Source organism: Chenopodium quinoa, unplaced genomic scaffold (genome assembly GCF_001683475.1).
Source record: "Chenopodium quinoa cultivar QQ74 unplaced genomic scaffold, ASM168347v1, whole genome shotgun sequence".
NCBI classification, from domain to species: Eukaryota; Viridiplantae; Streptophyta; class Magnoliopsida; order Caryophyllales; family Amaranthaceae; genus Chenopodium; species Chenopodium quinoa.
Window position 1 is genome coordinate 6,544,231 of NW_018744304.1, and position 27,067 is coordinate 6,571,297.

A 27,067-nucleotide genomic window follows, 5' to 3' on the forward strand; every position below is an offset into this window, starting at 1 on the left:
AGCAATTGCAGTTGTTTTACCCTGATGATCAAAATTAAAATAATTAATGATCAAATTCAAAATTCATAATGACCTTATACAAAATTAAAAGGTAAATGATTAATATTTCACCTTCACAATAGAAGATATGTCTAGATCAACAGTAACGTTTGATTGCACAGAGCTATCTCCATATTCCTATAATAAAATGAAAATTATAAAAACATTATAATCACAACTTAAATTACTGAAATGAACAACTACAATTACATACATAATCATTTACATAATTCCGGTTCAAAGTCATTTGAAACACTATCATCTGAAGGGATATCTTCTACAATGGCAGTCTTTTTATTACCAACCTTGAAAAAAAAATTAAAAGTAAAAATGTTTTATATTCTAAAGAATTTGATAAAAATAGATTAAAAAAATAATAATAATAAGTTTTATATTTACCTGACCACTTGGATCTTCAATCACAATTAACTCATTAGGATCAGCCAAAGAATTAGTATAAGATATAAGACACCCATTCTCGTCCAATTCCTAAGGCAAAACAAAAATGTTCAATTCTTGAACATAAATAATCAATAACAAAAACATAAATGTTCATTATTACCTGAACTACTGCTTGACCTTTAGATCTTCTATAAGGAGTGTATTCTGACTTTTTCTTCATCCACTAACCCATGGCTTTGTTATAAGCCTTCTCTAAATTACTCTTAGGCCTATAATTCCTCTCTCCAATAGGTCTTGATTTTGCCGGATTCTTAATTTCATGATCAACAATTTCAATACCTTTAACCAGTTCATTAAAATCAATAGTACCAGTAACACTCTCAATATTTTCTTTTAAAAGATTGAAATAATATTCAACCTCTGCTCTAGCATTCAAAGAGTGTTGACAACTTGTTACCAACTTAACAAATTTCCTTAGTGTTTGTGTCCTCCAAACACTTGTAGATACTACATTGGTTTTCATTGTAGGTTCATCAAGGCCATAACTACACATAGCAGCCTTAGTCCACCTCTTACATATATAGTCATCTGGAATCTTATGAACATAATTCATATGATAAATTCGAAGAGCATGAGAACAAAGCAAACCCATTTCACTAAACAACATGCATGTACAACATATTGCATGTGTTTCTTTATTAAAAACAACCTCATGCTTGATCATATCTTTCCTAGGTCTCCACAAATGATAATAATATTCAGGAAAATTCACACCAGCATCCTTATGATCACAAGCAGTACCCTTAATGAACTCTTCCTCAAAAATCACATAAGCTTGAATAGTATACAATGATCTAGCATGAACAAGAATCCCAATGTATGCAAAGGCCAAATGACGATTACCTCTGATTGTATTATAATCTCTCCCTTTTTCTTAGCTTCTCCACTCTTGAACCACATCGAGAAACACTTGATAGAAATCACATAGACCTTGTGTCTTGTTAAGCCTTTGAGAAACTGATTTGTTAGTTGTCTCACTACGTTGAGATGAAAGCACACCTCCTGACCAATGTTTCTTTGAAAAAGCTGGACACCACATCTCTTTGATTTTATACAAATCATTCAACCAATCAACATTTGCACAGTCATATTTCAGCAACATTCTGTAAATAAAACATGATCATTAAGCATAACAGTTATGATCATTAGAAATAAACATTTATAAAAAACTAAATGTTCATTTCTGTAAAAATTATTTAAGAAGCTAAACAAGTATATACAAGAAGTACCTTTTCCAATAATGCTCAAATTCTGGTGGAGTTTCACAATACTTCAGCAAATAACCAAATAAATCAGTGAAACCATCCAAAGCTCTCAACGCCCCAACGTGTTTCTTAGAATTTTGTTCAATATGCCACACACATAATCTATGATGAACACCTTTGGGGAAAATATTTCTTATCTCAGCTGCAATTGCTTGAGCTTGATCAGTCATTATAGTAATAGGACTTCTCCTTCCCATAGAAGTTAGAAAAGTATCAAATAACCACTCAAATGATTCTGTTCTTTCATTAAGATCAAATGGAGCACAAATGGAGCATATTATTTGCATCACATTATTTGCATGATGATTCATACCCACAAATGGAGCACAAATCATACCATATTTGTTAGTCCTATAAGTAGTACCAAAAACTAACAAATCACCAAAGTAATGATAATCTCTCATCATCCTTCCCTCTCTCCAAAAGAAATTAACCAATGCACCATTTTCATCTTGTTCAAAATCATAATAGAAATCTGCTTCATCAATTTGTCTCTTAGCAATAAATTTGATTAGTTGATTGTTGTCACCTCCCTCAAGTTTAGCTCTCTTTTCAGCAGATATAGCATTATAAGCATTAGGAGCTGTAAAACAAAGGTTAGGAGACCCTCCAACCTCCTTCTTCAAAGCTCTCAAAGAATCAGAAACTTTAACTCCACTCAATCTAAGTGTAGAAATGAAATTAATATGTTCCTTAGAAATATCCCTTTGAGACCTTATTAAATGCCTCTTGTCAACAGGAATCATTTCATAATTATGGACCATCTCATGTCTTGTACATGTATATACACCTGAACGGTCAATACTAAACTGCACAAAAGCTAAGCAACCAGTCCTTATGTTAAGTCTCTCATAAAGCCTATTATTCCTGCACTTATTATCTTTAAAACCCTCATTTGTACAAACAAATCTTTTCATAGAGAATGAATCATCTCTTCGCCTCTTACTTTTTCCAATTCTAATTCCAAAGCCCTTTCTAAATGCATATTCATTAAACATTTCATAAGCCACATCTTCAGAAGGAAATTGTTTCCCATAAAATTCAGAATTAGCTGCTTCCTCAAATACAATAACATTCTTTTTTTTCCATTGCAATATTAAAATGTAACAAATGAACACAAACAATAGCAATAATGTACAATTACAATAATGATTTTAATAAATTACAATACAATAACCACATGTAAACTGTTAATGATTATTTATCATTACATAAATGAACATATATCAAAATGATAATGAAACATATAAATGAACATTTGTGATTACATAGATAAATATAAATTACAGTAACTACACCTATGTAAACGTAAATGTACATATAATGTAACATACATGAGCATTAGTTTAATACGACGAAAAACTCTACAGAAATTAATTGAATGTCAAATTTTATAAAATTATAGCTAATCATTAAAATGCAGAAAACTGGAAAAAACATCAATCAAATAACAACATTACAAATAAAAACAATAAAATAACAACAATACATCACAAACTATAAATTAAAAATATCATAAATAAAAATGAAATAAAAAATTATAATCGACCATAATTTTGGTTTTAATTCATACAATAAGCAATAACAATTAGCTAAACAATAAAATCAAAAATTAGAATTGAGCATTATATAAACTATAATTCATACAATTAGCAAAACTATGAAATCAAAAATCAAAATCGAACTATTACAGGCGAAAAACAGAGCATAATCAAAATCGAATGATTAAGGAAAAAATTACTCACATTGTTTCAAAAACGAGTCGACTAAACCAACTCCAACAGGAAAAATAGAATCACAATCACGTTCAAAAGCAATTAAGCTAGAATCACAGTCGCGATCAAACACAATTGAGCTAGAAATTTCCATGGAAGAAGAGAGAGAAAATTGGAGGAAAAATAAAAAATGCAGGAGAGATCGAGAAAATGAAATAAGTAAAATAAGAGAGAAATAAAATGGAAATTAGGTTAAGAAAATAATTATATAGTTGTTTGAATAGAAAGTTAACAAAAATGAAAAAAGATGAAGAAAAAAAAAGGGAGAATGGTTCAATATAAAACGACGTAGTAGCATGGGGGTGTAGGAGAAGCTAGCTACCCTAGAGTCTAGGCAAAAATTTGTATCCAACGTATATGTTACGTGATGGATCTGGTCCAGAATAATTATCCTTCCACAGTCCTCTTGATCCAACCTTCTATTCAGCCCACTTAAGTTTATTAAGAGAAATCAATTAAACAACAATGAAGAAATGATACATTTTTGCCTCAAAAAAAAAAAAAGTAATGATACATTTAAGCGAGATCTATACCATTGTTTTCCTTGATTCATTTACAGAAAGGAAATACATTAAAAATAAATTTTTTTTTAAAAAAAAATTGTATTTATTATTTCAAAAAATAAGAAAAAAAAGTACTCCCTCCGTTTTTAAATACTTGCTCCACTTTCCTTTTTCGGTCGTTTTTAAATACTTGCTTTCTTTCCTTATTCGGAAAGTTTTTACAATATTTAATTTATTTATACCACCTAGTGGACCCAACAAATATCATATTTTATTCATTTCATATTCTCTCACTTCCAATTTCTCCACTACTTTTGCTTTTTACAATTTTTTATTCTTCCACCAACCCACTACCTCCATATTTTATTACTTTCTCTAATTTCTCCTAAAACTCCGCGCATGGAGAAATGGAGCAAGTATTTAAAAACGGAGGGAGTAGTTTTCAATTTTCAATAGTCAATTTTCTTAATAGGAAAAATTGAAAAGATTAATCTCATCTTTGCTCCATCTGCTCAAAATAGGCCAACCTTTGCGTATTCTGGGAACAATCCCACCTTTCACCCCTATTTTCTCAAAACAAGTCCTTGACCTGTTTTTTATATTGTTAACCGGTTTTAGCAAGTGACATGCCACGTGTCACTAACTAATTGGTCTAATATTTTTTAATAATTAAAAATAAAAAAAATAAAATTAAAAAATAAAATTTTCCCAACTTCAGCCCAGCCCCTGAACGACACCCATTCCCCAACCACTGAGCCGCCTTTGCCTGAATGACTACCACAGTCCACGGCCCAGCCCCACCTTCCGGTCTAAAACAAGCCCGCCACCTGAACGACCACCCTCATCTTCCCCTTCCCTTGGTAATTATTGTTGTTCATGGTTAATTTATTACCCAACATTTGATTTATTTTTGTTGATTGTGAAATATGGTAGATGTGAATTTTCGTGGGTAATTGAAAAAATTGAGGATTTTATTGTTCCTTTAATGTTTAATATAAGTTTGTAATTGTATATTTTGGGTATTGTGTGTTAGAATTGTGGATAAAAGCTACAATCTGCCTTGCTTGCCATTAATATGAATGATAATGTGGGGTTGGTGGAAAACGCATCAAAGAAGGGTGGTATGTCGAATGTGAGGCATCGGGTGGGGTTTCGGGGGTTGTGGTTGGTGTTTTGAGGTGGAAGACAATTGTGGTGTACGTAGTGGTTGTGATGCAGTGGTGCTTGTGGGTTTAAGGGGGTGGGGTTTCGTGGGTGATGAGAGGTGTCGTTGGTGGTGGGTTTGTGGTGAAATGGATGGATGTAGTGTAGGTGGTGGGTCAGTGGTGTGAGTTGCAGTTTTTTGGGGGAAGGGAAAGCGGGGAGGTGGGGATACGGAGGTTGGGTAAGGTGAGAGAGTGATGGCTGGTGGCCATGGTGGGGAACTAGGGAGGGAAGGGGGAGGAGAGAAAAGGTGGGTTTTTGTTTTTAACTTTATTTATTTTTATTTTATTTTATTTTTTAGACAGAGGTTTAAAAAATAATAAAAAAAAAAATCAACCTGTTAAGCAAGTTATAGGTAAAAAGGCTTGTTTTGAGAAAATACGGGTGAAAGATGGGATTGTTCCCAGAATATGCAAAGGTTGGCCTGTTTTGAGCAGATGGAGCAAAGGTAGGATTATTCTTTTCAATTTTTCCTTCTTAATAATCATGATTTCAATAATTAGACTAATTTTTTATTCTTAACATGACATATACCATAGGACTTAAAAAAACATAATAAATCCAAAATAGTGAAAACTACAGTAATGTCAAATGAGTCTTAAAAGTTAAAACTTGCTCATTTTTAAAACGGATCACTTTACAGTAGTCGTTTGAAAATTGACTATCACATTATTTTAGTGATACATAATATGATTGGTTTTTCTCACCTTATAAAATGATCACAATTATATCTACATTACAAATATATTTTTTGAAATTTTCAATCCAACATAAAATAATTTTTTTTTTGAAAAACTATATTATAAGAATAAAAATTACATAAATGAAACTAAAAAATTGATTAATCAAAAAAATGTTAATAATAATATTTTACACCTAAAGTAAAGTAATATAATTAATTATCTAGAAAAAACCTATGAATTATAAACTATATGATCATGAAAATATTATGGTAGTCATATTTGAAATGATTATTGTAAAATTCATTTTAAGACAAGTTACTCCATATTTGTTAATTTAAGAGTTGGCAATCTTGGAATTGACCCACATTCTCATGACATGATGGAGATATTAATATATTATAGTATTCGCTTATTCGGGCCCGTAAGATTAGTGTTTGATTTTGTTATTAATCAAAGAGCCGGGGGACCCAAAAACATAAGCTTTTTTTTTTTTTTTTTTTTTTTTTTTTTTTTTTTGACAAAGTCTAAGGCACGGCCGTCTTATCCATTTTTTATGAAGTAAGCTTATTTGCTAAACATAATTAATTTTTAATGTTATTAAGTTTTTTTTTTTTTTAAAAATAATAATTATTTGTTAAAATTAAATTATTTTTATTAATTAAAATTTATTTTGCACTATTATGTGCGTTCTTTTGTATTACTGATTTTTATTGATTACGGCTTAACTTATATCTGAATTTATTTATTAATTTATACTCGTACAACTTATGTTATTGAACATAATTTATTTTTACGGAGTACTAAAATAAATTTACTTTAGCAAAACTTAACTTATTGTTATTTATTCCTCAAAAAAAAACATATTTAATTATCATAAATTATTTTAATTGAAGTCAAAATAATTTATTTAAGATAAAGAGAACAAGGTCTAAACGGTTAATATCCCTTCAAAAAAAAAAGGTCTAAACGGTTAATAAATCTTGGAAAATTTAAGCTAATGTGTTCTTATAATAATTAGATTAGACATGATAAAGCTTATAATTTCAATATATACGACTTTCCCGAGTGATGGAGAAGCAATTATCCACTAATATATACGAGATTCAATTTTATGTTCCTTTGTCAAAGCTTAAAACTTCAATAAATAATTGAAGTAGTTGGCAATCACATACTCATGTGATATTGTTGTTTTCTTCACCATGTGCTTAATTTTTGTTTGTTTTTGGACATCAAGCACCTTAATAATTTACTTAAAAATATAAGCAAATTGATTATATCTTATTTTTCTTGTCAGGAATGCACATGAATTTTAGTACATGCTCTGCATAACTTGTAAATTGTAATCCATAGTTTTGCCATTTGCCAATATTGAATATGAAATTGAGGGGGACAGAAGAATACGTAAATGAAATTATCAGATTTGATCTAAAAATGTGTATATTTTAAGAACAATACTGCCAAGATTGTAGTATACATGTGTCCAGGTTATTTTTATTTCGCTATAGGCACTGCACCAAAATGACTAATTGTTGAGGGTCAGAAATATAGCACATCATATTAGTACCCAAAGTAAAATTTAAATTATTTTGTTAATATGGAGTAACATCATATTAGTACCCAATGTAATATACGAAGTATAAGGTATATATCACCTTTTTTTTTTTAATAAAGGTATATATCACCCTTATCAACTAGTTTATTACATTTTTCCAAAAAAAAATAAAATAAAATAAAATTACATAGTACTCCCTCCATTTCGTATTAGTTGCAATTTTTTCTATTTTCGGCCATTTCATATTAGTTGCAACACTACTATATTTGAAAAGAATCTACCAATATTTTATAATATCTCTCTCCAACTAAGGCCCCTTTCTTTAGAGCTGCTCTTCTTCAATCTGCTCTATTCTGCCCTGCTCATCTCACCTCTGCTTGAAAATAATATAAAATATTGAACTATTATAATAAATAATTAATTTTAATAATAATAATAATAAATAAATAATATTTAATAATAATAATAATAAATATTGAATTATTAAATTATAATAATAATTAATATTTAATAATAATAAATAATTAATATTGAATAATAATAATAATAAATATATAATATTTAATAATAATAATATTAAAAATAATAATTATTAATAATAATAGTAATCATGATAATAATAGTAATAATTAGTACTGTCAAAAACCGAACCGAACCGGGGAAACCGAACCGATTCAAACCGATCCGAATGAGAACCGAACCGTTTAGAAACCGCTTTTTTTAAACCGAAAACCGACCCGAACCGCATTTTAGTGAACCCGAAACCGAACCGATTCGAGTAACGTTAAACCGTTTAAGAACCGAACCAAAATCTAAACCGAACTGAAAGGAAACCGAACCGAAAATGAACCGAACCGTTTCTAACCCGAAACCGTTTGAACTGCCATAAAAACCGTTATAAACCGAACCGTTTATAAACCGAACCGTTTATAAACCGAACTGATTATAAACCGAACTGTTTATAAACCGAACCGTTTATAAACCGAACTGATTATTAACCGAACCGTTTATAAACCGAACCGCTTATAAACCAAAATGTTTATGAACCGAATCGCTTATAAATCAAACCATTTACAAACCACTTACTACTAGGAGTGGTTATTGGGCGGGTCAATGCGGGTCATTAGCGGGGCGAGTACGTTGCGGGTAAAGGTCAAGTCAGGGTCAAGATAAAAGTGAAACGGGCTATTAACTTCTACTTTCTTTTATCAGTTCCTGTGTTGCCAGTGAGAATGCTCTTAATATTTGTCAAGCAAATCGTTACTACTTTTTTTTAGTTTGATGACTCTCATTACAGTAGAATTATATAACTACAACAAAAATAATAACCAATAATTCAAGACAAATAAGGAACAAAATATCAATAATGTAATGTGATTAAAACTATTAATATTTGTTCTATGAGATTAAAACATTTTAGCAAAAGCCTGAACCACAATTCCATATCTTAACTAGATGCAAAACTTTCATCTATCACTTCTTTACCAATGTCAAGGACGTCTTCTTCAATATCACAATCATAACCACGTAACCAATTTTGTGTTGTAACCAACGCCTCAACATTCTTAGGCAAAAGCGCACTCCTATACTTGTTTAAAATACGACCACCCATGCTAAAAGAAGACTCAGAGGCTACCGATGTAATAGGAATGGCCAAAACATCCCTAGCCATAACCAATCATACTATTTAGTAGTGATACACTACCAGATTTATAAATTACTAAAATTAGTAGTAGTTGCTTTATCTAATTTACTTCAATAAGTCAAAACAATGGATTAAAATGACAAGATTCTCTTTCTATTGGAAACAAACCAACTTGCATTAAACTATAATTAGCACACAAAAATTCTTTAGTGTTTATACCTGATCATAACATTAGAATGATATTTTAAACTGAAATAGTGTAATGATTTATTGGGTTCCCTACCATACAAAAATTCTAATGCTTTTATAACCACAAGATTTGTCTCCCACTGTCCCTTAGATATTCATAATAGAGGGTGATTAGTATATGCCATCCTGGTCTATAGTTCAGGAATTATATGAACAACAAAAAACAAAAACAAAACAATTAAGTGAAAATTACCTGGAGCTGTGACGGCTTGAAGGAGAAGAAGAATTGAAGATGGAGAACTGGAGATCGAACAAAAAAAACGACAATAGAGAACTCGAGATCGAAAATAAACCGAAATAAAAAAAAAAAATTAACTGAAAAATTACCTTGAGCTGTGACGGCTTGAAGGAGAAGAAGAATTGAAGATGGAGAACTGGAAATCGAAAAAAAAACTAATTACATTTGGAGAAATTGAGATCGAACAAAAAACCGAAATAAAAACAAAAAAAAATTAAGTGAAAATTACCTGGAGCTGTGACGGCTTGAAGGAGAAGAAGAATTGAAGATGGAGAACTGGAGATCGAACAAAAAAAACGACAATGGAGAACTCGAGATCGAAAAAAAAACCGAAATAAAAAAAAAAATTAACTGAAAATTACCTTGAGCTGTGACGGCTTGAAGGAGAGGAAGAATTGAAGATGGAGAACTGGAGAACTTCAGAGTGAGTAAGGATTCAGCGCTTGAGGATGAAGAAGAAGAACCGAAGAATCAGTGTTTGATGTGGAGCAAAACGGCGAATTGAAGATGATGAATGAAGAGGAGATGACCTAACCAGGCTAATTCAATTCACGTTTCACCACTGTTTTTTTTTTTTTTTTTTTTTCCTCTTTTGCAATATATTATTTAATTATTTAACAACCAAAATATCTAAATTCTAAATTTAAAATTTGTTTTTCCTTTTAGTTTTGGAGGGAAATTTCCCACCTTTCATATTTTGATGAAATTGTCAACCAAAAAAATGAAATCAATTTTCCACTTTGTAAAAATCAAAATTTTTAATTTTATTTTAATAACATTAAACGAAATTTTATACAATTAATTAATTACATGGCTTCAAAAAAAAACTAATTACATTTCTCGAATCCCGATAAAACGAAATATGCCTTCATAATATCAGCTTTTATAATTTTTTTTAACACACACATTAAAATATTAAGTTCTTTAAATTATAAAATGTGAATCGGTTAGCGTGTAAATGTCTAGCGTTGCGATTAATAAAAAATCGAACACTGTTTAATAATATAATGACGTCATATATCTTAGAGAGTAAGAAGTACTACGGATTAGTTATATGGTTATTTTATATCAGTTTAGTTGTACCTATAAGCAAATACACTTGTAATCGTGTAAACTTATAAATTGTATAATTGACTAGTAGATTAGTACATAAATACAAATTACTTATTTAGATATGAGTTATGACTACATGAGTGATTGACTAATATGACTATATCAGCAATTGTCAATTTAGCATAGTTGCATAACAGATTAGCAGTGTACTAGACTATCCTACTAGGTAATATACTAATACCATTTCAGTATTTGATCTATTAGACTCAAGTTAAACGCTACTCTTTCTTATTAACTTGTTAGTCTAATTAAGTAATTACTAATTACTAATTAGTAATTAGTGACATAAGCCTTAGGGGTAAACCAATAAAGGATATAGAAAAATATAATAATCTTATGATTCTCATCCCTTTATACTAATAATATTTAACTATGAGAATATGAGATGGTTATATGTTATTTATATGTTAATATGTATAATCGGTTGAAAGAGTCAATATTACCTTCTTCTTCATTAATGTGTTCTTTGATTATACAAATCAAACTACTTTGTAATATATAACTTTATGCAAATATATAATGATAAACAAGTCTTAACTATCAGTCTTGTTGACTAATTAAGTATCGAATACCAAATTGAAAATTTCGATGTCACAATTACTCATCAAATCATGATTATGACATTATTAATTAACTAAATGATCAAATAAGAAGCAGATAATAATCTGATAGTAAAACAATAATACATCAATGCACTAAACTTTTATAATCTACTTCCTAATAAACTAGTAAGATCAGTATGGCTAAACTAAATACATAACATGATATGTATTTATAAAATTAATGAGAATTTGCATATAATATGATGCCTCAATATGAAGTGATGAAGTCTCGACTTGATATAAAACTTGTTAACTAGCAAAAAGTTAGAAAGTAGTATAAAATTTCAAACCAAAACTGTTTGATTGCCCAAATCCAAACGACTCGATAAAAAACCGGTTTTTTGAATCAAAACCAGACTCGAACTGTAATTTAGTAAAGCTGAAATAAAACCTATCCAAGTAATGTTAAATCGTAGAAGAACCGAACCCGTTAACGAACCGAACCAGTTATAAACCGAACTAAAATGAAACTGAACCAAAAAAGAACCGAATCGTTTCTAAACCGAAACTGTTTGAACCGGGATAAAAACCGTTTACACCGAACCGTTAACAAACCGCAACCTGTCTGCACCGAACCGTTTACTACCCGGACTGTTTACAACCCGGACCGTTTACAACCCGAACCGAATTTAAACCGGGATAAAAACCGTTTACACCGAACCGTTATCAAACCGCAACCCGTCTGCACCGAACCGTTTACTACCCGGACCGTTTACAACCCGGACCGTTTACAACCCGAACCGAATTTAAACCGGGTTAAAAACCGTTTACACCGAACCGTTAACAAACCGCAACCCGTTTGCACCGAACCGTTTACTAACCGAACCGTTTAGAACCCGAACCGAATTTAAACCGTTCAAGAATAAACCGAAACCGAACCGAACCGATAATTATTTAAACCGAACCGAAACCGACCCGTAAGACATTTGAACCGATTTCAAACCGACCCGATTTCAAACCGAACCGATTTCAAACCGAACCAAAACCGAACTGTCAAACCGTTTTGACAGTGCTAGTAATAATAATTAATAATAATAATAATAATAATAATAATAATAATAATAATAATTGAATTTTTATAATAAAAATTGATATTGAAAGATAATAACTAATATTTAAAGATAATAACAATTATTAATTTTTAATAAAAAATAATTAAACAATATTAAATAATAATAATAATAAAAATTATAATAATAATTAATATTTAATATAATATTTAATGATTATAATAAAAATGCGATAATAATAATAGTTATAGTAATAGTAATAGTAATCTACTCTGCTCTGCTCTGCTAAAATCTGCTATTCTCTGCTCTGCTCTGATGAAATTTGCTCTGCTCTGCCGAGAAGTTCAAAAGAACAGGGCCTAACCCCACCTTCACAAATGTTTTATTATTTCTCTTTCCTACCAACCCCACACACACAACTTTATTATTATTATTATTATTATTATTATTATTATTATTATTATTATTATTATTATTATTATTATTATTATTATTATTATTATTATTATTATTATTATTATTACTACTTTATATTACTCGTATAATTTTAATCTATAATTATCTTAAACTATGAGCTGAAGGAGTTATGTCATCGTCGTGTGCAACTACTAGATATATAATTGGATCAAATTATGGAGATAATTAAGTTCGTATATTTGGGTCGTCGTTTTGCCATAGCTAGAGGTACTAACGATCTTTGGACTAGTAAAATAGCCCAAAGCCCAATTGGACGGATCCTATAAGGTCACACAAAGGGGCTAGATCGAGCATTAGAGAACGAGGCCCATCATGGGCCTCGTCACTCTAGGTGGCTGGCCGGCCATATGGGGATTAGAAGTGGTTTTGGGCTTCGTGCCCTATTCTAATTATAATAGGATTATAAATAGACTAGGTGCCTAGGTTTGCAAGTAGAAGTAAGCAATTAACTGATCAGTGTGATCAAACCCTAATTAGCAAACACGAAACCCAACCCCTCTCATATTCCTTTCTCTCCCACGGCTCTCTCCTCCTCCTCACGCCGGTGGCGGTTCGTGATGGTTGTGGTGATTCGTGCGGTGGTCGGCTGTCAATAAAGGTGGTGATCGCGGTTTTGCTCAATCACTCGACCAATCTAGTATTGGTGGACGGCTCGTTCGGATCTCGTGGACTAAGTAGAGGAGCAACGCTTGGGGCTCTATTAACTCCCTGATTTGCTTATCGAATAGCTTTGTGGAATTCACGCGTCAAAGGTATGATTATGTGTCTTGTGTGTTATGCATGTGATCTTGGGATTGATACTTGATTGAATATGATTCATGTTTTTCCGTAGCGTAGTACCTATAAACTCCTACAGTGGTATCAGTTAGCCTCTTGCATGAACGCGCTAGATCATAATAATACGATTATTTGATGTCCATGTTAATTTTATAATCAATTAAGAGGGAGAAATTAATTTAATTATGGTTCAATTATTATATTTAATGTGATTAAACTTTTGGAATCAATTAAATGTGATTTAATTATGCTCAAAATAGCTATGAAGATGACCGTTTTTAGCCCTAATATGTTCGAAAATTTCGAACACCCTAACCCTATTTTTCGAATTTTCCTAACCCTATTTTTCGAATTTTTCGAAAATCCTAGTCCTAAAATATGATTTTTATGCTTGATTTTTATTTAATTCGATTTGTTTTGTGATTCATAATTTTAATCGGATTGATTTATGCATAAAAATGTTTTGTGTATGATCATCAATTTAATTTTAAAAGTTAGAATTAAATTGGGATTAATTTATGAAGAACCCTAATTTTAAAGTTGAATATGATGTAATTTTAATCTTATAGATTGATTTAATTTAATTATAATAATTATTATTTTAATTAAATTAAAAACACAAAAAAAATTATTTTAATCGGCAACCGCGGCTGGGTGGCGCAGCCTGTAGGGAATTATAGGTACTACGCAGCGGAAAAACATGAATCATATTCATACAGTACCTAATCCCAAGATCTAATGCATAACACATAAAGAACATATAATCGTACCTTTGAAGCGTGATTCCACGTGCGATCGAGCAAGAACAATGGGAGATAAAGAACCCCAAGCGTGATTCCTCTACTTAGTCCACGAGCATGGATTAAACCTCCACTAATGCTAGTTAGTTATGACTGAACACTTCAATCAACCTTCAACGGAGATTTGAGCCACGAACACACCAAAACACCACCCACGCGCCACCACATGCGCCACCCGGGGAGGAGGGTCGTACGGACAGGGAGGAGAATGAGAGGGTCGAGTAGAGAGAGAGAGAGAGAGTTAGGGTTTTTGGGAAACCTGGTTGCTTGTGTGACAATTCACTGTATGTCAATTGTTGTCTCATGCAACCCTAGGCATGGTTTATATTTATAGATCATATCTAGAAATAAAACCATGTCAAGTCCAAAACCCATTAGACTCTTCTAAATATCCAAGCCCAATTATCAATGTGGTATGTCATGAACTCATGAGGCCCAATAATGGGCCTCTAACTTGTTTAACCCAATACTCTTATGTGTGACCTTGTAGGATCCATTCTATAAGGCTTTGGGCCATTAAGCTAACCCAAAGATCAATTGTCATATCTAGCACCAAACATTGACGACCCTATAGAATGAACTTATTATCTCCATAATAGTGATCCTTGATATATCTAGTAATTGCACTTATCGAAGACATAACTCCTTCACAGCCACGGCGGCTACCAACTAGGTGGCAGTCCGAGAGGGAGGGAGGGAGGGCAGGCGGTCGATGGTGGCTGTGGGCAGCAGCGTGCAAGCGTTGCACAACTGCTACCACGGCTGCAGGCGTTGCTACTAATATATCCAGAATTTAATTTCTATACTTGAACTTCAAAGTAGATCTATAGTTCGATCATGCATCATTCATGCATATCCATGTGACTGACCGAGCTTCACTACGCTCCTATAGCCTATGAAACTGCGCTATTCAATCAATCTTACATGCTAGTCCATTAATTGAAATCATTTATGTCCACTTTAATGATTTCGAACTAGGAACTTAAATAATATATGAATTTAGTTCACCTGTGGGGTTCCATTCACCAGGTCATCAACCTGATGAGCCCATCAACTCATAATTAGTTTGGACATTTTATTTAATCTTGAAACCACGATTAAATAAGATGGAAACTTTGTTTCAATTGATAAACATAATTCTGCAAATGAATGTATTACACATGTAACTTGTTTTTCCCTAAAAACAAATACAGCTTCTAATTACATCATTTGCCTCAATCCAATTTCATTAGCATGTTTCTCATGCTTTGGAAATGGAAGGGGTTTAGTAAGTAGAGTTCATGAGACATTCTCATAAACATTAATTTTGCAATTTCTAAATTTTATAATCATTTTCATCTCCATACACTAAGAATTTTCCTTCGTCCTTTCACAAGGAACTTAGAAATTTCTAATTTGTATTCCAACGTAACATTGGATTTCAATTGAACTCTATCATCACTTGTTCTTAAAAACATGTGAATCAAATAGACCAGTATGGTCCATGACATGCATGATGCATCCTTTGCAAACTGCATAAGGATCATCACTTAAGACCTTAATTTCATCAACCTTTCTCAAAGTATTGAATCATAAGCAATGTGCCATGTTACATGGGATTGAAACTCCTTTCAATATAACGTTGAAATTTATAAGAATCTTATCAATATAAGTTTCTTAACCAAGCTCAAACATCCGTCAAAACCTATCTCTATAGATTTTGAATCCCAAATGTACTCATCATTCTCTTCAAGGTTTTTCATACAAAATGCATCAGCCATTACTTGACCCTTCAAGCAATGAATAATTTCTCTTTATACTAGACCAAGAAGACTTCATAGCTCCCACTAAACATCTTGTACACACAAGACATTTTCTTCATTTTACGAGAACATCTAACGATTTGATTTACTCACAAAATTAAGAACACTAACTCCATGATGCTATTTCAAAATTTTGATTGTATCATATACAAATCTTCTTTCATGAACAATTTCAATAAAGTGTTTTGAAGTCCATCTACCAAATCTTATAAGGTAGTAATCACTAAAATATCTTTAATAGATCTTTGCAACATGACTAATGTAAAGTTTTCGTCGTAGTCATAGTCATACTATGAATTAGTTGAATCCTTTAACAAGTCTTTGCTTACTTAGAAAACATTTTTCTTTCTTGTTTGTTTTGCTTATAATGGGTCTCACCCAATTAGGAAAATTATTCAAGTGTCATACACTTGCTTACAGACTTAGAATCTATTTCAGATTTCCTGGTTTTTTAAACCACTTGGAGTTATAACTTGTCAAATCATCTTTGTTACTTGCATAATCATCATGTTCCAAAATGAATATTTTAGAACTCTTAATCTATATGAAATCATATTTCTTTGGCTAAGTTTTACATATGCTAGTCATCATTGTGGGTTTTGATGCAACAATTGAAACTTATACAACATCTTTGTTTAGTTTCAATGAGAAACGACAATTGAGGATGTGCACTTGGAATGTACAACCTTCGACACATGGTTATTATTCCCATTACACTTAATGAGACCATGCGTTGTCACTTGTAACATGAGGTGAATCATGCTCATATTGTTGCTTTGATTCGATTACTTCTCAAATTTCTTCAAGATTTTCGAAATCACTTTTCTTGAACTCTTTCAAGGCTCTCGAACTTTTCGAGATTCTTATACTCCCACTTGCCTTTTTGAGGAGGCACATTTAGCATAGGGTGAACCAACCATGGTTTGAGCCATGTTTGTTTGTTGCTTTTCTCGAACTCTTTCGAGATTTATACTACTCCCACTTGACCTTTTGGAACAATTTCCATAAGGGCACCTACTTGAGCAACAAACATTTTGTGCTAAGTATGATTTGTGTGGTAGTACCCTGTGCTATGTATAGGAATTGATCGTGCATTAAACGATTTAATACAACTTTTATTCCTTGCTTTGTAGAAAGACTTAATAAGAACTTTTCTTATCCATATCACATTTGAAGCCTTTGCTACATTTTGATTTGTCCTATGTAGTTTGTTTAGTTTTGTAGCTTATCTTAAAAGTATATCCCCTGAATAATGGTTGGAAGATAGGTAATTTTCATACATTATCAAAATATATCTCATATAGATTGATAGCTCCCTTCATAAACACTTCACAAGGTTTTCTTTCGAAGTTTTTCGTAAAACGATTTCACAACTCTTGGATGTTCATCAAGGTCTTGGCTTAAATTTTCATTATTACGATCATATCGCAATATTTTGAATGTGTTTCCAAGTAAATGTCTTGACTCAAATTTTCACAATTACAATCATATTGTAATGCAATTATTATCTTGTTAAGTTGATACTGAACTTCATACTGAACATTTTGAACTTTTCAAAATTTTCACTCTTATGCTTCAACTAAGCACAAGTAGTGATCATATCACAAATGAAGTTTTATTGTGCGTCTCTAGTCTTTGAACCTTTGGTTTTCTTACATCAATATGTATTCGACCTTGAGTTCACATCATCATTTCTCTAAATGGTGATTTTGTCAAAATATCAAATTAGAATGATAATTACATATATCAATGGATTTATAATCTAATGATATTAAAAGTCCATCCCTTTGGATCTTTTGCATGCAATGTTCATTTTTGTTCAAATTATTTGACATTTTAGAGACAATTCATTTATAGAAATGGTTTAATTATTTCTATCAAATAGAACTTTGAACCTATTTAGCAACTCAAAACACATTATGACTCAATGAAGCATAGAATAACATTTATTCCACGTTTTTGAATCTTCGATGCTTAGTCAGTACTAACATTGAATGGTGTTTTGATGATGGCAAGAATGAATAACATTTATTTAATTCTAGCCAATAACAAGGTAAGGTGAAATATAGGTTCTACTTGTAAAGTTGCAACTTTTGCTTCCAGACTTGTAGATTCTACTTGTGAAGTAGCAACATTTGCTTCTAAACTTGTAGATTCTACTTGTGAAGTAGCAACATTTGCTTCTAAACTTGTAGATTTATTTCTCTTTTAGCCATAACTTCTTCCTTTAGTTCAACCACATTGTGCAATGAGTGATCTAAACAAGACATCATATGTCCAAGAAGTAGCAATATGCTAAATCAATTTCTATAATACACTTCTTAAATTTGGAACATTTCCATTCTTTTACCTTCCAACTATATGAGGTAGTTTCTAATCAATTGTAATTGGTCCATTTAATTTGAAACATTTGTTGTTCATAACAACTTTTAGCATGTAAGTAGTTCTAGGTTTGAGAAGTAGCAACTTGTTTGCATTTCTTGGCCTATAACTTCTTAATGCAATCCTCATATATTCCTAAACCTTTCCCACTTGAGCCACTTAGAACACTTCTCTTAGGTTCAAAATGATGCTTTGCTTAACTACTTTAAGCTCTTTTCATGATTTTGCTAAGTCTATTCAATCATTATTTATAATAGAGTTTAATCAACAATTTAACTCTTATATAAAGTGGGTGAAGAATAGCGTCATTTGATCAACTTTTGATCATAGAGATTTCCAATCACTTTCTTATATTCAATGATATTGAAGATAAGAGATTTTATTGGACTTTTATACTTGTCTTTTAGAGAGTTTGTACCTCCCATCTCATTGTATCCCTTGAAACACTTTTCAAAATGAAGATGTGTTGGCATTTTACTCAAACATTTTGAATAAAACCAACCTTAGTCATGTGACATGGATTTCTAAAACTTGCCTTTTAGAACCATCTTAGCAAAATTGGAATATAGGTTTATGAATAATCTTTTAAACTTTTGAGAACGTTTCTCAATTTTATTTTCAATCGAGGAGATTATATATAATAATAAAATTAGAACGACGTGTTACTTGTAAGTAAACGCAAAATTCAATTATGTTTAATAAAATTTAAAGTGCCATAAGCGAATTAAATTGGCAACTTTAAAGCATTTATTCAATTTTAATTGATCCCTATTGAATAATATGATTCCAAGATCCTTTATTTGTGCAATAATTGACCGGACTGAGGCCCTACCATCAAGTATTGCATTTTCAAGGTGAGTAAACTCTTTACTAATTACAACTCTTGTAATTCTTGGTTGAATAATTAACCATCACATGTTTAATTATTACCCTTAGCTTCAAGGTTCTAAATTCTTTAGGTAACCTTGTTGAGTAAAACCAATTAAAAGTGTAAAACGTGATTTACCCCCACTCCCCTAAGATATAGTATGACACCCAGCTGAGGCATGACCTGTCATAAATATCAAAGGTTTCATCGGGTTTTTAATTGGAAAAGCAACCTCAATATTACTGGGACCTAGATTTATTATGTTGTGATTAAATAGTGAACTCTAGCGCATCATCACAAAACATCAATAAAATCTAACATGCATAATAAAATGAATGCATAAACAAGACATAACATGGCCCCTAATCCTAAGAAACTAATAATGTAAAAAAATCCCACTTGAACCTTCATGGATCTCATCCACCTTGCTCCTTTGGGCCTTCACTTCATGGGCTTCTTGGATTAACTGCAACTTGTAATTTTACTCTATTCTATCTACTACTTAAATAAAATGAAATAAAATTACAAAAATACTTTATCGGTACGTAGACCGTACTAAGATTACAAAAATACATCACGATGCGCAGATCGTATTTAGTAATCTAATATAATGGGCCATACTAGTCATTATATAGCAATAAATAACATCATATATTATAAAATTGCCACATAATAAATCACTCATCATGCTTTCCTAAACTACAACATCGAATGTTCACAATTAAGGAAATATGGCACCAAAATATCTCATATTTTAATTAATGTAATTAGATAATATCATATATTATTCATGACCATCAATAAAATATCATATATTCTAAATTAGTCATGAGATAGATTCAAATCTTATTTTAATCTTAAAAGATAAATCATATTTATCCTCAAAGATTATCCTAACAAAGTTAGGAAATTCTATCCTAATTACTAGCCAATCACAAAATTTTAAATCAATTATTATCCAAAAAAAATTATGGGATAATCACATTATTTAAATCAATCTTTATCTTTTTGGAATATGCTCAAAATATTCTAACAAACTCTATCCAAAATTAACAATTTTAATTAAGGATAATTATCAAAAACAACTTTTGAAATTTGATTTTATCTCCAAAATAAAATCAGATTTTATCTTGAAAATAATTTTTAAAACAAAATAATTTAATAAAAAACAATTTATTTTTTTTTTTGAAAAATTGGGAAACACCGTGACTTGGCTTGCTGCCAGTCACGTCCCAACCACCGCAGCGGCCAGACCAGAGCCTGACCACCGCAGTACCCTACCGCAGCAGCCAGGCGTAGTGCCCAACCACCGCTGCTCCTGCCACAGCCAGGCCGAAGCCCACCCGCAGCCGCAGCCAGGCGCGCAACCAGGAAGAAAAGCCCAGCCACTTGCGTATGTTGGCTGCAGCAGGTGGCAGTGGAACAGTTCCACTACGCTGCTGCAACCAGTTCGCCGCCTGCGCCTTCCTTGCTGCACCCTTTTCGACCACCTGGGCAGCCGCCGCGGCCACCTGACGGTGGTTCATCCACCCAGCCACGGCTGCCCCTTCCCAAAATTGATTTTTTTTTTTGTTTTTGAGAGTTTAATTTAATTATACAACTTTTGCAAAATTAAATTAAATTAGGTCTATTGAATTAAAACATAACATTTATGCCTAATTCAATTTTGAAATCAAATTCACAATTCAATTTCAAATTTAGGGTTCTTCACAAATTAATTCAATTTTAATCTAACTCTTAAATTAAAATATATTCTATTTTTTCAACAGCAAAACACAAGAAACTAAGAAACAAAAGAAGAAAAATTAATTCTACAGTCATTAGCTATAACGTGGGCCTGAGCCACTTGGTCCCTACTAACCTTCCATATAACACAAGTCCTAATATTCGCAGCCATCATCTGGATGTCCCGGATAGTCCACAAAATACTGATATCCGCTGCCAGCTGATTACCTAGAGTTTTAACCAGGATATAGGAATCAGAGAACAAGAAAACCCTAGGGAACCCCTTTGAAACAACCCATCGCAAGGCCATTAAGCAGGCAAGAGCCTCCGCATGCAGAGCCAAAACTGCCTTGCAGAAGTGCCCTCCACTATCCTCGAAGATGTTACCATCTGAAGAAAAAGCCCACCCTAACCCTGCATTGCCATTGCTCTTCGTCCATGAACCATCAACAAGAACTGTCACCCCCTGCGTTGTAATTGGCGAATGGAGAATAATATAGTCCTCTATACCCACAGAAGAATGAAGAAACCCCGGTAGACGAGTATCCACAGGAGTCATCACATCATCTATTCTCTGAGGGCACCTACCCTTTTTCTCCCGGAATGTCCCCAGCTCCTGCATTGCTCTGTTCATATGATGGAGCCACACCTCCCCGTCACCATCTTCCCCTCTAAAGACCCGACCATTTCTAGTTATCCTTAAGCTCCATAGAGTCACTATCATTTTAATGATCCTATCGCTATGAATGTCATCCTCACTATAGAAGAGCAGGACATATGTCTGAATCCATTGTCGCATAGGAGTAGATTAAGCAAGATTCAAGTTGAAAATAATGGAACAATTATCCCACACATACCGTGCCACTGTACACTCTCTAAAAAGATGTTGGAAATCCTCTTCCACCTCTCCGCACAAGTCACACCCTAACTGCACTGGAATACCCCTATGATGGAGATTAGCCTTGACTGCCAAACCATTCAGAAATAACTTCCAGAGAAAAAGGCCCCACTTGAGGGGAATATTAAGACGCCACAGAATCCTCCACACCTCCTTATATCTGCTATGATAAGATTCCACATCTCTTAAGCTCTGAAGGAAAGCATATCCTGTCTTAGTCGTATATCTCCCTGATTTATGGTGCGGCCAGTAAAGTAGATCTTCATCCTGGTTACTAGACATTTCCATGCCCAAGATTTCCTTTGCACTTTCCCATTCAAACCTTTTCCTTATCAGGGGAATATTCCACCTCCTGGGATCATTGAGCAAAAACTCACTGACGACTCTTGCCCCCACCCCTCTTAATGGTTGGCTGGAGGCCATAATGGGCACCTTACCATTTACCCATTTCATATTCGCCAACTTGATCCTATCATCCGAACCCACTTTCCATGCAAAACCTTTAATTAGAGTGTTAGAAACAGAGAAAATACCCCTTCTTCCCCACGATGGAGAGAGGCCTAACTTTGATCCTTTACGACCAGTAGTAAGCGGACTCTCCTCCCTTTGGTATAGCACCCTAGAGGCCAGAAGTTGGGGATTGCAGTGCATTCTCTGAACTTGTCTGAAAAGCATAGCCTCATTTAGCGTGCCCATTGCTCTAATCCCCAGGCCCCCCATGCCTTTTGGAGATGCAGAATATCCTTCTTAACCCAATGCATCCATTTCTCCTTGTTCGAAGCCCAGAAGAATCTAGCAATGATGGAGTCGATCGCATTTGCTGTAGAGGCCGGTAATTTGAAACATTTCATCACATGGGAGGAGATACTTATGAGAACGGAGTTTATCAGGACAAGCTTAGCCGACTGTGAAAGCCTAAGCGAACTCTACTGTATAATTCTGTTTGCCACTTTATCCACCAAGAAACGAAAGTTATCCGCCCTTCTACTAGTGAAATCAATAGGGGATCCCAAATGAGTACCCAAATTATCCTTCTGGTCTATTTTCAGAATATCTTTGAAAATTTGCCTGTCCTGAGTTGACGTAGAAGGACTAAAGCGAATGAAAGATTTCTGAAGATTAAGCTGTTGGCCCGAGACCTTTTCAAACCTCCTTAGAAGATCAGCTAAATACCCACACGAAGAGGACGTGGCTTTAAAGAAAATCATCGCATCATCTGCAAAGAACAAATGAGAGATGGAAGGAGAACGCCTCGTAACTTTTATCCCCTTAATCAGGTCAATATCTTCCGCTAGGAGGAGCATCCTAGACAGAATATCCATGCAGAAAAGAAAAAGATACGGGGAAAGAGGATCCCCCTGACGAAGACCACATTCGGGCTTAAAAGATTCTGTGACCCTCCCGTTCACTAGAGACTTGTAAGAGACAGTAGTAATGCATTGTTCAACCCATCAAACCCACTTCTCAGGAAAACCATAAGCCTTGAGAATTTTGAGGATAAAAGCCCAGTTAACTCGGTCATAGGCCTTAGACATATCAATCTTCAAGGCGACCATAGGAGCCTTAATTCGCGTGCTAGAAATAACATGAGTCAACTCGTGGCTTAGAAGAATATTGTCTTCCATAGATCGACCCGGCACAAAAGCATGTTGGAATTCCGTAATCAAGGCCGGAAGAGAACCTTTCATCCTATTCACCATACATTTCGTGATGCACTTATAAATGGTGTTGCAAAGACTAATAGGATGAAAATGTGCTGCTACCTCCGGACTCTCAACTTTTGGAAGCATAACAAGGAGAGACGCATTAAACTCCTTCAGCATAAAACCAGTGTCAAAGAAATGTTGAACAACTGTTATAACCGAACTCCTAACTGAGTCCCAATGGACATGAAAAAATTCAGCAATGATACCATCCAGACCTGGAGATTTGAGATGATGAATAGAGAACATCGCCTTCCGAATCTCTTGGCCCCTAAAAGGTCTAACCAACGCCAAAGCTTCTGATTCTTCCAATTGAAGGAAAACCATTTCGCGGAATAAAAGGTCAATATCATCCTCCAACTGAATACCAGTCAAAAGGCTCGGAATAAAGAATTTTTTCAACGAACCTTGGATTAAATCGGCAATATCATCATGGCCACTAACCCACTCACCATCATCATTTTTGAGAGAAAGGATTTCCCTCCGTTTTTTCGTTGCTTAATCCTGTTAAATAAGGTTGTAGAAGACAAATCACCCTCTCTAACCCATTTATCTTTCAGTCGTTGCTGCCAGTAATGAAAGTCCAACCTACACTTAGGGATAATGTCATTTACCCCTTTTACATACTCTTCACCTTCCTCAATCGTCACAATTGCATCGCCTTGGTTACTTAAATTATTTGTGATGGACCGCCAGTTGGCACCCCAAAAAGTCCGATTATCCAGGCACCATTTTTTAGCACGGTTCCTGAATAAATTAAGATGTTTAGCTAAAACAAACATGCTAGATCCATTCATGGTGATATCCCAAATATCGTTAGTCATTCCTTTGATAGCATTATAGCGTAGACACCACCTTTCAATCTGATAAGGACGGTTGGACCGAGGCATAGAAGGATTCGAATCATAAATAATGGCTGCATAATCCAAAACTACTATTGGCTCATGAAAAATTCTTCCTTCCGGAAAATCCGCAAACCATTGATCCGTACAAAATGCTTTATCAAGCCGTTCTAAAATGAGACCATTATCCAAACGCTTGTTAGTCCAAGTAAACCGAGGCCCCGAGAAAGGAACTTCGATCACCCCATTGTCAAGCCGCCAATCAATGAAAGCATCCAAACCCTTTATTACTAAAGAGCCTCCTAGCTTGTCTTGTAAGCATTCAACTTGGTTAAAGTCACCAATCAAAAGACAATTAGGAGTTATCAAAAGGAGAGTAGTGAGTTCATCCCACACTCTAGTTCTATCTTCTACCTTAGGCTCTCCATAAACAAACATCACATTTCTATTACTTCCATTACCATCATCAAGGTTACACAAAATGTAGTTCGGAGTAGCCAAAACACAAGTAACAACCCCTTGGTACCAACTAAAAACCGCTAGACCCCCCTTAGTACCATCCGCATCCACTCCATAAGAAAAATTTGGAGAGAAAAAACTAAATACAAGTTTTACATCAACAAAAGGCATCTTAGTTTCGGATAAAAACAAGAACATAGGAAATTTAGTAGAGATAAGCCACACTAAATATGGATGTGTAGGGGCTAGTGTGTCATTGAGACCCCTACAATTCCAAGAGATGATCTTCATATATCCATTGAGGGCTGATCCGGTGAAGCCGCCTCACCAAAACACTCATCCATGGATTTCCAAATAGCTTGTTGAACCTCGATTTCCATGTCATCATCATCACATTGTTGCTTAGAGGACACTTCCTCTTCCTTCCTCTTTTTAGAAGGGCTTGAGAAAGAGGAGGAGGAATAACATTGCATGCGTTTTTTCCCTTTGCTTCTTTCTGCCTTGCAGAGCCGTGACTCACGCACCGTCACCCCCCATTGTCTAGCCATATCAACATCAGAAATTGCCTTTGACTTGAATTCGAAGCCCTCATTTTTATTCCTTTTCCATAAGATGAACCCACCCTTCTCAGACCACCTATCAAGAGTATTTCTCCTTTTCCTTGTAATCCAATCCGGCGTAAAAGAGCACTCTCGGACTGAGCCATCTTCACAAGACCGAGCTTCATAGTGAATTTCTTCTCGGACCCTTTTCCGCGGCCACAATTGCACATAATCAAGACCACTAGCACCACCATAACCACCCCTATAATTCGGGTGTGAGACCGGGGAATTCGGAGGATCAAACTCCGTCACTGGCATCATAGGGAAAACGGCTCATAAAAAGGGGAAGTTGTAAGCGTCGTTTGAAGTGCGCCCACGTAAAAGCATGTTTGAATATGCTTGGCACTCATAGGAAGTGGTAATTGACATATGATAAGGGACAACGATTAGGGACAAGGAAAGTAGGGAGCCGCCAACAAGTTTTTAAGGAACTTGTAAACCGTTCACGGATCATAAAAGGCAACCACGAAAAGGGACAACGAAAGGCAACAACAATTGACCCGTGAAGGTTACAACCCATTCATAATCCATGAGATTACTAACTCCATATGGTTCGGAACCACGAAAAGAGGATCGAGGATGATGGTACGAAGTGAGTCATGGAGTCACATTCGCCCGTATTGGCCTCTACTCGATTCTTATTGTGAAAAGCATTCCTGCGATCTCAAAGGCATACAAACAAAATATTCAATTTGCTCCAAACTATTATTATGCTAAATTGGTTGAATATTAATGCAACACATAATTCTAAAATATTGTGATCACTTGATTTAATAACAAGATTAAAAAGGAACCTAAGCCGGTTGTCCAAATTATCTTATTAGGCGTGATTTTCAATTACATATTCCCTTTAACATGCAATATGGTGATCATAAAAAATATAATAGAATAAACATTAATATTGGAAGCAATTTAACAATAAATTGTTAGTCAAATCAAATAATAATAATACCCCTAATCATGATACTAGCAATAAGAATAAAAATAAGAGTAATTAAGTGATTAATTTAATTACTCACATTCCGCGTTTCCTTGAATTGCTACATCATGAATAAACTGTTAGTAACTTTAATAAAAATATAAATCAAATAGAAATTAAATTAAATTAAAAGTAGCGTTGATTTGGTCCAAACCCTCAGCTATTTATACCTTTCACGCCTTGGTTACAGTATAGAACTTTGGGTATTGTATGAACTCCTTGTAGTGCTTAAGGAAGAAATGATAGAATTAGAAATATAGGTTTAAGGCTTAGAATATGGGAGAGAGAGAAGAGAATGATTTTTGGTGTAAAAGAGAGAAAGAGAGAAGGATTTGATGATCAAGATTGTTGATGAATCAAAAAGGGGAGATATGACCTCTATTTATAAGGGGAAAAGAGGAGTCGAATCAAGAA

The 27,067-nt window shown here is 33.6% G+C and overlaps 2 protein-coding genes across 2 annotated transcripts; both read right to left on the bottom strand.

Moving 5' to 3' along the window:
- Positions 1 to 664: 664 nt before the first annotated feature.
- Positions 665 to 3,635, bottom strand: LOC110695861 (protein FAR1-RELATED SEQUENCE 5-like). Its single transcript, XM_021873087.1, has 4 exons — positions 3,512 to 3,635; positions 1,731 to 2,778; positions 1,389 to 1,604; positions 665 to 1,295 (listed from the first exon to the last, which is right to left on the bottom strand). Exons 1-4 carry the CDS (start codon positions 3,633 to 3,635, stop codon positions 665 to 667), a joined length of 2,019 nt encoding a protein of 672 aa, XP_021728779.1.
- Positions 3,636 to 22,994: 19,359 nt separating this feature from the next.
- Positions 22,995 to 25,243, bottom strand: LOC110695862. Its single transcript, XM_021873088.1, has 3 exons — positions 24,224 to 25,243; positions 23,526 to 24,131; positions 22,995 to 23,426 (listed from the first exon to the last, which is right to left on the bottom strand). Exons 1-3 carry the CDS (start codon positions 25,241 to 25,243, stop codon positions 22,995 to 22,997), a joined length of 2,058 nt encoding a protein of 685 aa, XP_021728780.1.
- Positions 25,244 to 27,067: the final 1,824 nt, after the last annotated feature.

Excerpts from the sequence above, each read along its gene's own strand:
- LOC110695862 (XM_021873088.1), bottom strand. The coding sequence starts at position 25,243 with ATGCCTTTTGTTGATGTAAAACTTGTATTTAGTTTTTTCTCTCCAAAT. Across the intron at positions 24,132-24,223 it reads TTCTCTCAAAAATGATGATG|TTGGAGGATGATATTGACCT; the intron begins GTGAGTGGGTTA and ends ACTGGTATTCAG. Across the intron at positions 23,427-23,525 it reads ATGGTTTTCCTGAGAAGTGG|GGGGATCCTCTTTCCCCGTA; the intron begins GTTTGATGGGTT and ends GGTCTTCGTCAG.
- LOC110695861 (XM_021873087.1), bottom strand. The coding sequence starts at position 3,635 with ATGGAAATTTCTAGCTCAATTGTGTTTGATCGCGACTGTGATTCTAGC. Across the intron at positions 1,605-1,730 it reads TTTGAGCATTATTGGAAAAG|AATGTTGCTGAAATATGACT; the intron begins GTACTTCTTGTA and ends TTTTATTTACAG. Across the intron at positions 1,296-1,388 it reads TTTCTCGATGTGGTTCAAGA|ATCATTGTATACTATTCAAG; the intron begins GTGGAGAAGCTA and ends TGTTCATGCTAG.